Source organism: Grammomys surdaster, unplaced genomic scaffold (genome assembly GCF_004785775.1).
Source record: "Grammomys surdaster isolate TR1022 unplaced genomic scaffold, NIH_TR_1.0 169, whole genome shotgun sequence".
Taxonomy (NCBI): Eukaryota; Metazoa; Chordata; class Mammalia; order Rodentia; family Muridae; genus Grammomys; species Grammomys surdaster.
The window spans coordinates 638,117-651,057 of NW_021604617.1; the positions used below are offsets into that span (position 1 = coordinate 638,117).

Consider the following 12,941-nt stretch of genomic DNA (forward strand, 5'->3'; position numbering starts at 1 on the left):
AAATATAATTGATAAGTAAAGGCATCACAACTTTGATACAGTAAAAAAGCTGAATATATGAAAATGGTTTGAAGGGAGGAAAAAAAATGTAATCATATTATATTCTCAAAAATTAAAAAGTACTTTTATATACATGTAATTTTTTTAATATATGTAATTATTCCTTCCTTATTATATGGAACAATTTGAATAGTATTATTAACAGTTCTTTGATGATCTAGTAGAATTAAGTCAAGTTAAGTGCATTTTTTGTGTTACAATAGTAGAGATCATGATGTTTGGTAAGAAATGTTCTATGAATTATTTAAAGTATGAAACAATAGGAATTTTAACAAGGAAAACTAACTGTAGCATAGGCTTTTACTTGTTTTTATTGAAAATAGATTATTTTGTTATACAGTACATCTCAATCACAGTTTTCCCTCCCTACATTCCTCCTCATTCTCTTCAACTTGTCTTCTCCCTCAAATCCATACCCCTCCCCCTGTTTCCTCTTTAAATAAGAGCAACTTTACATGAGACAGCCTGTAGACAGGACTAAACAAGATACAAAAACTCATGGCAAACACCCTTATATGAAGGTTGGACAACACAACCCAGGAGTAGGAAAAGAGTAGCAAAAGCATACAAAGGAGTAAGAGACACACCTGTTCCTACTGTTAGGAAGCTAGGAAAAAAGCACCACAATAATAGCCATAACATAGGAAAAGGAGCTAGTCCAGACCCATGGAGGCCTTGTACAGTGCTTTTAGTTTCCTTCTCTGTGAGCCCTGCTTTGTTGATTTTATTGGCCTGTTTTTTTTTGTTTTGTTTTGTTTTTTGTTTTTTTGTTTTTTTTTGTTTTGTTTTTGGTGTATTCTATCTCCTCTGAAACCTACAGTCTTGACTCTTTCACATTCACTGATTCCCTGTTCAGTGTCTTTGGTGAAAGTATATGCTTTCTTTGAAAAAAATAGTGGTGGTTTCAGAAAGTACACACTGTACTACACTATCTGCACATCAGAATTCCAAATTCCTCCTTGAGTGATGAATTTCCTTTTTTTTTTTCAAATATGATTCTGTCTATCATAGGTATGTCTTTCTGCTTCTGTCTACTCACCTGATGTTCTCCAAAGAAGATAAAATATGGAAGTGATTTCTACAAAGAAATTGCTATAAATAACATTAATATTGGAGGAACTTAGTACTGTAAGTGAAGAAATACATCAACAAAATCTATTGGAATTAAGGAATAAGGGAGAAACCATGTTTTAGAACTCCACATGATGCTGTGTGTGTAATCATAGAGTCTGAAAGACCAGTTGATATTTGGTCATCATAATTTGGCAAATGCATGTAATTGCCATGATGGTTGCTTCTCTCTATATTGGAAAGCACATTGAATGCTTGATGATTCTGCACAGGGGTGTAGTTTTGAGTAGGTTAAACATGACACAGTGAATGCTTTGGAGTGGTCTGGACTGGGTTTGCAATTTTATCCATACTTCTTTCATAGAATGAGGCATATCATGGTTCTTGTGTCTTGAGCTAAGATTGTGATCCTTTTGTGAAATCCACTCATTAATGAGATTATATATGGTTGTACAAATGGTGTGTTAAGATGTTCGCTTTTTTTTTTCTCAAAAGGAACTCTCCTGTAAGGAGCTCAAGCCAGGGGCTTGAATGAAATTATAGCACCTAAGGCAGCTGAAGATTTTTCTCATAACATGTTTTGAAAATTGTCACCTGAATGTCAAAAGCAGCTGCAGAACCTAAGGGCAATTAATTTTCTTTCCCTCTTGAGAGTTTGGTGCAAACTGGAAAGAAAGAAAATGAGGGTTAGTTGTGCCCTCTTCAGCCACAAACATAATAAAAGTAGACATATATTCATAATTGTACATATGACACGTTTATATGAGTGACTCTGTTGGTTATTTCACAATTCAGCCTTCCAGTGTGGCTGGTATATGGATGATGTTCACTCCAATTTTTATAGTTTTGCTCCTAAAGCTACCTTTTCTTCTGTGCAATTCAACTGAAAACATGTGCTTTTGGAGAATCAAATTCGATGAAAACTGTGATGGTGACTTGCCCCAGGACTGTGCTTTTCTCCTTTATACAGAAGAGGAACCTGCACCAAAAGACTTTTTTAAGTATCTCTTTGAATTATGGTGAGTTCCCCTTACAATTCTTTGTTTTCTATTTCATGATTCTCATAGACACAGTATCAGAGCTCTGGACATGGGTAAACCAACTTCTTTCTTCTTCTTCTGAACCAGAACTGTAGAAGGTTGGCACAGTGTATTTGAAGATTTTTCTGAACACTAATTTTACATTCTTTAATGGGCAGTCTCTATTTGTGTCTCTTTCTATTAAACTCTCTCTTACAATTCTCCCAACTTAGAGACATAGTACTTTCAAAACAGATTCATTAAAGATCCATGAATCTTGGAACTTTTCACTTTTTGGAATCCAATCATCTTTGTAGAAATTCAGTTAAAACCAATGTAATAATAAAGTATTAGGAGGTTGTAGAAAAGTGCTTCTGTAAGTGTCTGTTACTGCAACTCTCGCTGGCACACAAAACCTAAATTCCATGCAAGAGGTAAGCTATATTGTGCTAGGGTCAATATTTTACAAAGACTGAATTTACTCCTTCTATAATTTGCACACCATCATTTTAAACCCATCACTTTTGGACCTGCTATTGAGTACAGAAATAAGACCTCAAAAAGATATGATATTTTTAGACTTTTTATTTGTGAGGTATTTCACTGTGAAATATGCTCTGTCCACAATTAGAGGTGTTATTAATTGCTAGAATTCTACTCAACAAATAAATGGACCTGAAATTTGGGAAATTGTATCAGAATGTCTGTTTTCTTGATGGAAAACTAGATGACACTGAAAACTTGTCTTCTTTCTTTCTCTCTTAAACCAAGAATGATGGGGTTATTAATGGTGCAAATCATTGACATCAGCAAAAAAGTATCTCACACTAATTCAATTCTACTCCTGTTGAGAATGCTTGCATCTTTACACTTGTTTACATGGTGTCCTGTGCATCTTTACACTTTATAACACTGATGTCACATTTACATATATTTTCAAACTTCACATACTTTTATGACCATGTGAATTATACTCACTTTAATACTGATTGTCAACAGCTAAAATTTATTCTGTCTTGAATTTTTATGTGTAGGGTGTGGACTTTCAGTTGTGGAAACTTCTAGTATCCATCTCTTGGTGGGTTTAAAATTTTCACCTTAATATCATTCATTTTCAGATATAACAATATTATGCACAGTTATTAAGAATTAATTTAGAATAGTTTTAGAGAATAAAAGAAACCTTGTTTCTAACAATCAGTAAGCCATGGTAACATTGGCTTTGGGGTTTCCTCCGCTATTCTTCATTCTATTCTCTTTGTATCAGGATGCAGAATGCCCCAGCTCCTATTTCTGTTCAGAACTGGGCACTGAAAAGGTTTTCTGTGGTTGGAGAGTACGATAAGATTATATGCCTTCCAAACTCAAGATAGCATATCTCTCTGTGTGCTAGATTTATAAAGATTTCATAGCTGTTTTTAAAAATCTTAAGGTCAAGAGAGGTAAATAGACTCAAAATAATGATAATATTTTCAAATATTTATAACTATATTTTTGCTTCTACCTAAAATGGGAACTACAAGTTGTAGTGCTTGTAATGAAACAAAAAAAAATAAATAATACATATGAGCAGAAATGTCTCAGTCCCTCAAAAGTTTCAAAGTATCACTTAGGGAAATTTTAGATTTTTAAACATGTACTAACTTCTCACAATACCAGATTGTTCAAACTGAATCTTCCTGCTGTCCATTCTGTTACACAGGAATGTGTCACAAGTTATATAAATCAGTACGTTTTTATATTATATACAGCTGCTCTACATGGACAGTATAGTAATATATCCCACTATATCTTAATTTTCTAATAGAATCTATTGTTGTGTTAAGTAGTTAATAATAAAATTGAAAAACTCTTTCAGATTTTGGAATATAATACATATGGTTTTGTAACATGAGAATAATATGAATTACTAAAATACATTTGTGCCTATCTGTCTTCTCTTTGTTTTATTTGATGTTGACCTAGTATTGTCTTGTATGTTAGATGTTTATGGTAATGTTATCACATATATATTTATATGAAGCATATTATAAATTAAAAAAAGTAAGATAATCATTGAAAGAATTATAATTTACTGATTTAAATTAGTTTTAAAATATGATTATTTACAAACACAAGCCATGGAAATAATCTTATGGAAAATTTGTCTGTCTTTTGAGTAATATATTTATATGTATTTACACATACACACAAGTGTCATCATCCATTTTCTATTATATCTTCTACATATATTTATTTTGTACTGTCAAATATATTGTAGGTAATTAGTAGGTTGTTGATATTATATTGTACATAATGATGTATTCTTTGTGATTCAGAACTGTTTTCAAAAGCAGTTTAATCTTTTCATGATAATCATGTAAAAATTATATAATTAAGTAATTGTCTTGCAACTTTCATCTTAAGATTTTATTAATTTTCAGCCAAGTTGAGAAACTGATTATTCTCCAGTGATGAATTTAGCCTTCATTCCTAAGCAGAATCTCTTTCTTAGACTTTCCAAAATTTAATTGTGTCTATTACTACAGTTCATAAGAATCTATATTTTGATTTGCTTCATTACTCTGAATTGACCAAATCTTTGACAATCACCTAGTTCGTTATATTTATTTGACCATTCTGTTCCTCTTTAGTCATATTTCCTATTCAGTTTTGTTAAAAGTAGTACTGTCTAGAACTGACTGTCTTTTGTGGTATTACTGATATTTAACTACATATCTACTTGTTTGAAAATTCCTAGAAGATACTGAAAACTTCTGTTGGTAAAAGGATTATCCCAGTCTACATTTTTGAGTGTGCCTAACACAGATGCCTTTGGTGTCATTTTCATCATATGATAAGATTTCTCTTGTATGAGAAAAAGAAGATAATAAGAGCATTTGCAGAAGACAAGCATTGTGGTCAGTGATCTTTTGGAAAAAAAAAACACCATATTGACATCTGTTAATAATTAAAACATTTGGCTTTTAGTTCAGAGGTTTAGCCTATTATCATTAACATGGTGGCATGCAGGCCGACATAGTGTTGGAGAGGTAGCTAAGACTTCTACATCTGTGTTGACAGACATCAGGTAGAGAAAGTAACACTGGATCTGGCTAGAGCATGTGAAACCTTAAAGCATATCATCCATGACACTCTTTTTTGTGGAGAGGGTATATGCCCAGGTGTAGTATAGTTTGGTTCCCAGATAATATGATCTCCAATTTTCTGAGGAACTGCCAGACCAATTTCGAGAGTAGTTGTATCAGCATGCAATCCCACCAAAAATGGAGAAGTATTCTTCTTTCTCCACATCCTTGCCAATATCTGTTGTTAACTGAGTTTTTGATCATAGCCATCCTGACTGGTCTGAGGAAGAATCTCAGGGTTGTTTGATCTACATTCCCCTGATGACTAGTGATGCTGAACATTTCTTTAGGTGCTTCCCAGTCATTCAATATTCCTGAGAATTCTTTGTTTAGCTCTGTACCCCATTTTTAATAGGGTTATTTGATTTTCTGGACTCTAACTTCTTGAGTTTTTTGTGTATGTTGGATATTAGCCCTCTATCAGATGTAGGATTGGTAAAGATCTTTTACCTATCAGTTGGTTGCTGTTTTGACATATTTACAGTGTCCTTTGCCTTACAGAAGCTTTTCAATTTTATGAAGTTCCATTTCTCATTTTATTCAACCAAGCCACACCTATTAAAATAAGTCCAAATCTCTTTATAGTGTCAACCACTGTGGGACTATGGGGGATATTTCATTCAAATCACTACAAGAAGCTTGTATATATAGAGTTATAGATAGCCATGCACCAACACCAATGTTTATGACATGGTTTTACATAGAGATTTATAGCCACTACTTCCCTGTGGTTTCTTTTAATACACAACTCAGAAAAGCTATACACACTAATGTGAAATGATATAATATTTTAAGTGAGATGGAATTATGTCACTTACTCTGGCCCTTTGCTGCATTCAGATCATTCTATGTCCTTGACATTTTATAAGATGATATACTCTTTTTCTTTGACTATTATTGCTACATTATTTTTATATATGTATATGTGCACTCACATGCACACATTTAAACACAATGTGTTGTGTTCATTTATGTCTTTTCCATGAATATAGTTTAAAGGCTAGCCATTAAACTTTGAAACAGAAATGAGAAGCCCATCCTGGGATACTTTAATTTCTTCGCAGAGTGGCAATATAATTTCAGTCAAATTATCTGTCACCTTTTGAATCTAGATAAATTAGGATTAGCTTACTCAGTATTTTTTAGAATGATGGCCAAGTTAATCTTCTCCATGATTACCAGTAGAGAAGTTGATGGTGATTTAATAAATATTTTTCTATATGTAAATTTATTCATTTTTATAATGGATTTTTTCATACAATATGTTCTGATTATTATTGCCCTTCAATCAATTCTTCACTTTCTATCTTCCTACCCATCAAAATTCACTGTTCTTTATTGCTTTCTCATTAGAAATAATACAGGCAACTAAAAATAAGAAGAAAGAAGAAAAATAGAATAAACTAAGTTGAAATAAAAAGAAACCAACATTGATAAAATAAAACAAATGAACAAACTGAAAAACAAGCAGCAAATGAAAGCAAATGAAAACTACAAGAAAATAAATCAGAGACATACACATATACACATGAGAATAGAAATCCCTTAAAACACAAACCAGAAACACACAGTGTGTGTGTGTGTGTGTGTGTGTGTGTGTGTGTGTGTATGAAAGCTTGCGTGGGTAAAAAAAAAAATAAGGAAAAGGAAAGGAGAGAGTAAGAAAAATGCCTAGCCGGGCAGTGGTGGCACACGCCTTTAATCCCAGCACTTGGGAGGCAGAGGCAGGCAGATTTCTGAGTTCGAAGCCAACCTGGTCTACAGAGTGAGTTCCAGGACAGCCCAGACTATACAGAAAAACCCTGTCTCAATAGAACAAAACAAACAAACAAAAAAAAGAAAAAGCCCAAACCATTTCAATACAAAAATAAATCTCCAATTATACCATTAAGTCAATTTGTGTTGACCATATATGCTGTGCATGGGACCTGTACTTGAAAATGGGTTTTATACACATTTCCACAATACGGCAGAAAACTAATTTTCATCAATGAGTTGATATCAGTTGAATATGCCTACTGAGTAAGAGATGTGGTTTTGTCTCTACTTCTTATGAGTCCTGCTGTCTTTAGAAAGTTTTGTTCCCTTGTGTTTTCTATTCCCTCTAGCTCCTACACTCTTTTATGGCTCCTCTTTCTAGGGAGAAAATTCATAGAGACATTCCTTTAGAACAAAGTGTTTCTAGGTTCCTCACTATGTATGCCTTGTCCAGCTGTGGGACTCTGTATTCATTCCCATCTACTGTAGGAGGAAGGTTTTTGTTGATAGGTAAGCAAGGCATAAAGATTATAGTAGGATGTCAATAGAAGGAATTTTGTTGCTACATTCCTTTAGCAAAACCGAAGCATTTTCCCTCCTCTTACCAGTCTATTTAGTCAAAGCTTCTAATTCTGTCAAACAGTGTTGATGATAGTTTTCCTCTCATGGAATAGGCCTTGAATCCAATCAGATATTGGTTGGCTAGACTCATAAGATGTGTACCATCATTGCACTAGTGCACACTGCAGGCAGGACTCCATTATACATCAAAAGGTTGCTTGCTCGGTTATTGTTCACCTTTTTCAGTACTATTTGTTTTGCACATAGGGTTTGATCCCCAGCCCTGTGAAAATATTCATGTATTAAAATTGAGAGGTCTGTATGAATGGAAAGAGCTTAATATTGCTACTAAGTGTAGGGCTGTGAAAGTGGTCTTGGTTTTTGTTAGAAGCACTGACAGGAAGTAGCCTAGAGACCCTGCAAGGGATGGGCATTTATTCCACCATGCTCCCAGAATCCAGGCTGGAATGCCATTAACCTGCACCTTCAGTCACATAGGACAATGCAGCCCCTCCCAAAGAGCACCAATAGAGGGTGTGACTACAGGCCTCAAGCCCTAGAGAGATTTACATACTAGTGAGATACCTGAAGGCCAGAAGGTGTAGCCAATTAAGAATTCCTCCCCAGACCCTCCCCCTTCTCTTAACTCAAGTCTGTCCTGAGTTTCACTGGGATACTGCAAGATCCATCTACATCCACCAGGAAAATAAATCTCTTAAACCCATGGAGTCCATGTATCTTTTGGGGCTCTTCTCTGCGTTCCAACCACAGGGACCCACAACTAAGTATATTAGTTCAATTGTTTTTAACACATTGTAAATGATATTCGCCACACATTTGATAGGACTCAAGAATCTTTGTTCGTTTATGCAATTTGAAGCTATGACCTTTTTGGGGCTCCTGATCTTCCAACCCTTGCTTGTTGCATTCTAAGATCGCAATTATGATCACAATGCCCAGGCAAAGGCACAAGAAGTACAAATGCCAGAAGTGAAAACGCTTAAGGACTCTTTTAGTCAGAATTTGTAAAAGGCATTTACCTATATAATAAATTTGAACCCACTCAAATTCTCCAATAAAATATAAGTCTTCTGTATTCCTTCAGAAAAAAATAGGACCCTTTAGTATATTGGCTTTGGCCATTTAAACCACCACACAGTGCTATTTCCACAGGTTTGTATGTTTTAATATTTGGTTATCAGTTGGTGGAATTGTTTGGGAAGGATTAGAGGTTTGGCTTTGTTAGAAGTAGTATATAACAAGGAACAGACTTTGAGGTTTCAAAAATAATGATGAAATCCCCAGTGTTCTTTTCTCTGCCTACTGATTGTCAATCAACATGTGAGCTTCTAACTGTTCCCTCCCTCTAACTTCATTTTTTCCAATTTTCTGAAATCATACACAAAAGTAATCACTTTCTTTTAAAAGTTGCCTTATCTATGCTGTTTAATCAGATAAATAGAAGAATAATTAAGACAAACTGTTACTTAGCTTTGTAGCAGTGAATTGTTAATCTACTCTGAGCTTTCACAGGCTGATCACACTTCTTGCTATCTTCCAGAGTTCTCCGGATTCCTGAATGGAAAGACACGTAAATGTAACCTTTGTATTTTTAAATAACTTGACTAGTTCAATGGCTGAAGAGTTTGAAACCTTCCCACAGCTACCACAAACTTCATTCCACTATTCCTGATGTTCTGTTTCCTTCTGGGCAGCCCTCCTGTGGGGCCACTTTCTCTTTAAACCTACATTTTCTCCTTCTCACCCTTCTGTTCCTTCACTGTGTATGGTACATCCTATGTCCCTCTCATGGCAGAAGCCCTTCTCCTTCTCTAGTTTCTTGTCAGGAAAATCTAAAAGCCCTGCCTATGTATCCCTTCTCAGCCACTTTCCATTGGCAACTGTATTTCCCAATCATACCTAACTGGGGGCAGGCTTCCTTTACATTACATACAGGACACTACAAGCAAGATCTTTGGGTAACACAATTAGTATGAGAACACAAGTGGCTACAGCTCCCTCCCCCATAATCCACTAAACAGGCCTTTTCTTTCTAATATACATTGAAGATAATTAAAACTGTCATGTAAACTATGAGATATGATACACTTTAAAAGTGTCCAGACTATTAATTTTGTCAATTTAAATAATGTACTCTATTATCTATCCAAACTTAAAAAGTTTACAATTCTATACCTGAAGTAGATTCTGATTTTAACTTTTATTCTCATCAGAAAACCATTTTTTAAAATCATTATCATCTTTCTCAATGAGTTTTATTTTAAGACTATAATGAGTCTTCAACCCAATCAGAAATCCAAGAAAGAATTAAATATTACCTGGATATATAGAAAGCACCAAAACATAGCTTCCAAAACTTAGCCAAATTGTAGAGACAGCCTACTAACTGGACAGTCCACTTCTCCTCAGAACTTTGAAGCATCTGTCTTTAGCCCTCTGGCCTAGGATCATCTGAAAGGCCTTAAATGATGCAGAAACTATGTAGGACTAGTTTATTCTGTCTTGGCAGACCTAAGCTGTCAACTATCCTACACTGTATGTCCTTTCTTGAACACTATTTTTGTCTGTAGATGAATGAGGAGGATTTTATCTAGTTGTTACATTGCCATAACTAGAACAACTTCTTTGTAGATTTTTAGGGTTAATCTTTTCTTTAAAACATGAAATGGGTACTGTCAGCAGCAAACATTTCTCTAATTAATTGATATTTAATAAAGAATTAATATTAAATGTCAGGCTCTTTGGATTTCTGATTTTGAAGACTATATATATAAAGTGTATCTGAACTATTATACCTTGACTACTCTTAGATATTTCTATTTGAATATTGTAGAAACACTTCAATGTAAGTAGATCACAATCTAGTATAGCCATGAGTTTACTGCCTTCTTCTTAACATGCCTTAATTAATAATCCTAAACAGTTTGTAATAACAGTTATTTGAAGGACTGGTCTAAGTATGTATTCTTAAGTGAGTTGCATAGGCAAAATGCCTAAGAGTAACACTATCAATTTCAAATGTTGTAGTAATATAAGAAATTTATACCAGTGAAAACCATAAGTCTGCATCGATCTATAAATTCTGTACCATTGTAAAATTATAACTTCAATTTGTTTCAATTTTAAAGATTTCCACCAATGTAGTATTGTGGCTATACCATCCAACCTATTGCCACCTTGTTCAAAATTATAACCATTTTCAAATTATCCTGTAAAATGAAATCCTATCTATAATTTATAAAATAACCAAAACCAGACACCTAAACCCAAGAGTTCAGAATGACGATTCTCTACAACTTTTTCCTGTTGAATAGGCGTGATGGAAAAATTTTGAAGGAGTTGAGAGGGGTAGGAAAATTAGAAAATTTGGTTAGACTTAAAAGAGCTTTAGCATCTGTTATCCAATTTCTGTATGCTTAGAAGTCTCAGGGCTTGACTGAAGTTCTGAATCTATCTGTCTGAATGTCTTGATGAGTGGAGTCAACCAAGAATCAGAAGCAATTGTGGAAGCTGTTCTGGAAGCAAGTCTCTGAATAGCATCAGGAAGCAGTGGGCTGGAACAGCAGATCATTTTAGCATCCCCACGGATGAATCTTGTTTGAGCTGCAAATTCTGCAACATATGAATCTTACAACCAAAATTTTAGTACTATTAAGATATTTGCATGGATTGTGCAATATATATAGATGTGTTAAGAATGCATCTCTGTTCTTTATTGAGCAGAAGAGAGACAACTATCCTTTTATGGGTTAACTTAATCAATACTGAATGGTAGTAATTCTTCATTCATGTCATATGAAGGAGGGCATGAAGAGTCTTAAGGATTCCGTAACCAGCAAGATTTTTGTAAAATTTTAACTAAAGTTTTGGCTAGAGACATTTTTATACCTAAGCATTCATAGGGTTGTTCCTATGTCAAGGAATCAGCAGATCAAGCTACTGATACTGTTTGATTTTCTTGAATTTTTCTTTTCTGGAGCTAAGATCTTCAGGATATCTTACCCTGTCATATATAATCCATATCATTCTGGAAGGGGTCCAAAGCATTTTCTCCTTTCCGGTAAACAAAAATACAGAGCCTCTCTCCCAAAATAGTATGTCCTTGGTTCAGGAACTGAAGATCATTAAAGATATGCATTGAATTAATTTGATAGCTTGACCTTACTCACAAAAGATTTTAAAAATCATAAATACCACCAAACATATAATTATCTTCATTTTGATAATTAAAACAACTAAAGCAATTGAAATAATCTAAACAAATATTATCTGTTGAAATTGTGCTCTCCCACCATCTCTAGCCTGTACCTACATGAGATCAAGACTTAAGTTATTTATTCATCTGTATACTTAAAATTTCCTTTAAATGGAGATTAATATCACTGCGGGTACATATGTTCCCTGTAAATTTATATAACTTGAATATTATCAGTCTAAGATGTTTCTACTTAACCTCTGCTCTTGACCAACAATTTCAGATCAAAAGCCTCAAAATATATTTATATATCCATGTATTTAACTTCAATTCAATTCCCTTCTACTTACTGTATAAGTGTATTTCCAGGCTCAATATTTGTCATACCAATCTAAGAAAACCCATGAAGACCATGTTTGATTATCCTGAGAGCTGCCCTGGCATAGACTTTTAAAATTTTCTTTTAATGCATTTTTCTCATTCATTTCTCTTTCTATTTCTGTATCTGTTTTCTATATTTGAGATCAAAGGTCTGGACTTCTTTATTCCATGCATACTTAAAAACATTTAAGCAATTACTATTATATTCCCTTAAAATAATTAAATCAAATTCCTTTCATCACTATTCTTTATGTATCTGGTTATGGGAGGCAGGCAGCTTCTACCATCTGCCTCTTTCTCTCTCTGCCTTCATTCAGCCTGTCTTTTTGCACAGCAGGGGCTCCAACTGCCTCTGAGCCCAAACTCTTTGTATTAGTTCTGAACTGCAGAAAGAAATCCCCATATGGTTCATGCAAAAGCTGTGGCCTGTTTAGAAGCCCGTTCTCCCCAACTCTTAACGTTCCACCGTGGTGTGTGCATGTTCCATCTGAGAATCTCTAAATAATTTTTTATTGGTACTAGCCCACCACATTGTGCACCATCTGTAGTGGTAAATTGTCAATCCACTCTGAGCTTCCAGAAGATAATCATAATTTTTGTCACCTACCAGAGTTCTCTGAATTCATGAATAAAATGTTACATACATGCAACTTTTATATTTTGATATGCCTGAACTAGCTCAATGACTGGACATTTCCAAACCTCCCCACAGCTACCACACACTCTCCTCTGCTATTCCTGAGTTAA

At 34.3% G+C, this 12,941-nt stretch overlaps 1 protein-coding gene across 2 annotated transcripts in view; it reads left to right on the top strand.

Moving 5' to 3' along the window:
- Window positions 1-1,950: 1,950 nt before the first annotated feature.
- The window catches only part of LOC114620580 (vomeronasal type-2 receptor 116-like), a 41,104-nt gene continuing 30,113 nt past the window's right edge, over window positions 1,951-12,941 (top strand). For both annotated transcript variants that reach the window (XM_028766697.1, XM_028766698.1), the window contains exon 1: window positions 1,951-2,150. In XM_028766697.1, the coding sequence (XP_028622530.1) occupies window positions 1,951-2,150 (200 nt within the window). The remainder of the gene's footprint in view (window positions 2,151-12,941) is intronic.